Raw genomic sequence first — 2,135 nt, 5'->3', positions numbered from 1 at the left:
AAACTCTATCTTTAAATGAATATGCATGTCACAATGATTGATAAAAACCAAGGTTCTAAATGGCGTGAGGCGTAACATGGCAGCAAGGCCAAGCGTCAAGCTTAACGAGCCATGACATTTTTCAAGATGTGATGTAAGGCGGCGATTTTGTATTAATTTAAAATTATATTACCACATAAATATAAATTTATATTAAATATAACTACTTTTTAGAAGTGTTAGATCAATAACTAATAACAAAATGTTAACAAAAACCACAATACTTGTAGACATAACAAAGAGCAAAAAACCGTGTTTCAAACAAAAATCACGCGCCATAATACGTCATGGCGCGTCATATCACGCCTTGTCACGCACCACGCATAACAGCAAAGTTATGAGGCTTTTTGTAACGGCAAAGTCACGCCTCACCTCATACCGCGCATTGGCGCGCCTTTTAGAACACCCATAAAAACCAAATTCTGTTGGATTATTGATGCCTACATAATTACATTTTATAGTTTATAATAGATAAAATGGTACAAAACTCGAATTAAATATTACATTGTCAATTTGATCTGGGTATTGTATCATATAAAATTTAACAACACATTGATTCTATATACTTAGATATGGTAGAGTTTAACCAGAAAAGAATCTTTTCCAGGATTGCCATGGCAGAAATCCTCCTGCAAAACCCACAAACAATCACATTCTACAATGAACTTCTTATTAATTAGAGTAAATTACACGAATGGTCCTTATGGGTTGGGGTAATTTGTGCGTTTGGTCCCTAACTTATTTTTTTAACTCGGAAGGTCCCTACTATTTGTTTTTGTTACGTGCTTGGTCTTTGTTACACGTTTGGTCATTGCCTTACCCAAAACAACTATTATTTAAATAGGAAAAAATGATGGGATAGGTAAGGTAAGGTGAGAGGGATGGGGTTGGGGGTGTGTTTATTTAAATAGATTAAAAAATCAAGGGCAAAATAGTCTTTTTATGTATAACAGGGACCAAGCGCGTAACAAAAACAAACAATAAAGACCTTCCGAATTAAAAATATAAATTAGGGACCAAATGCGCAAATTACCCTAAACCATAGGGACCATTAGTGTAATTTACTCTATTAATTATCTGCAAAAGCTCACTAATCACTTCATATATTTGTCAAGAAACAGCAATTAATCTTGTTTATTGGTTACCACAATTAGGGCAGCGAATATACTCCTTTTCGATCAAAACTAGCCCTGAACCTCCACATTCGAAACATTTCTTCTGAGCCACCTGCCATGTCCAAAATTATAAGTTTATACCTTATGCTTTCAATCCAAATAGAAGAACAAGGAAAATGATTGTCTCACAATTCGTTTGCTAAATTCGATCCCTGCAACTACAAACGGTGTAACTCCAGCTGCAATTTCAAAATTAAACAAGGGATATCCCTAAGTATTACATACACCTAATATGGAATCAAGTAATTCCAAATAACTGACGCATTTTTTTACAAATTTGGTGGTTAACGGATGAGCAAACAAAGAGATACATACCGATGGTGCCAACGACAATTTGCCAAGTGATCTGTGGCGTAAATGGATCTGAAGTAATGGTGGAGACTTCAACAACTGCAGAGACACGATTCCTTCTATTGCTGAACTGGTGGCGACTTCTGTGATATAAGTTGTTGGACCTTCTGTTGCTTCGTGAAAAGCTCTTGGAACCGATAACAGGAGGAAGATTTGGTAAGCTCGATATCGCATCCATGGCTGTTCACAGCCGGATTCGCAAACAGAATTTAAGTAAACCCGAACGTTGGACGATGGATCAGAGTTAAGGCTGATCGTAGCCACCGAGTTTGAGCATCAAACGAGTCACAGAAATGAACACGTCGACAACCGCTAATCCGCCGTCCATTGCCGGAGCAACGATAACCACTCATCTTCGAGACTGACGTGACGTCTGGTATTGACCCAATTAAGACCGATTTCTTGGACTCGGCCCACTTCAATTCCATTAATTGGATCAGTCCATTTTGAAGAAAAAAATATGGATGGACGATAGGACGTATATAAAAAATGCCACTACTTCTGAATTGAAGGGGTAATTAGGTAATTAGCTTTTTGTTATTATTTAATTTAAGAATTTATAAATTTATG

General features: G+C 36.7%; 1 protein-coding gene across 1 annotated transcript; it reads right to left on the bottom strand.

Annotated features, from left to right (window-relative positions):
* Nucleotides 1-448: 448 nt before the first annotated feature.
* LOC145075268 (uncharacterized) lies at nucleotides 449-1,905 on the bottom strand. Its single transcript, XM_079021567.1, has 4 exons — nucleotides 1,530-1,905; nucleotides 1,344-1,393; nucleotides 1,185-1,266; nucleotides 449-668 (listed from the first exon to the last, which is right to left on the bottom strand). The coding sequence occupies exons 1-4, from the start codon at nucleotides 1,741-1,743 to the stop codon at nucleotides 622-624; spliced, it is 393 nt and encodes a 130-aa protein (XP_078877693.1). The 5' UTR covers nucleotides 1,744-1,905; the 3' UTR covers nucleotides 449-621.
* Between the last annotated feature and the right edge of the window lie 230 nt (nucleotides 1,906-2,135).

The sequence above is a fragment of the Lactuca serriola genome, chromosome 9, assembly GCF_051521515.1.
Source record: "Lactuca serriola cultivar US96UC23 chromosome 9, Lser_US96UC23_V15, whole genome shotgun sequence".
Classification (NCBI taxonomy): domain Eukaryota; kingdom Viridiplantae; phylum Streptophyta; class Magnoliopsida; order Asterales; family Asteraceae; genus Lactuca; species Lactuca serriola.
The sequence above is the reverse complement of the archived record's forward strand: the minus strand, read 5'-3'. Positions and strand labels throughout refer to the sequence as shown.

Bases quoted from the DNA above. Each gene is read 5' to 3' on its own strand.
- LOC145075268 (XM_079021567.1), bottom strand. From the start codon at position 1,743: ATGGATGCGATATCGAGCTTACCAAATCTTCCTCCTGTTATCGGTTCC. The intron at 1,394-1,529 runs GTATGTATCTCT...TTGAAATTGCAG, and splicing joins AATTGTCGTTGGCACCATCG to CTGGAGTTACACCGTTTGTA. The intron at 1,267-1,343 runs GTGAGACAATCA...TGGACATGGCAG, and splicing joins TCGAATTTAGCAAACGAATT to GTGGCTCAGAAGAAATGTTT.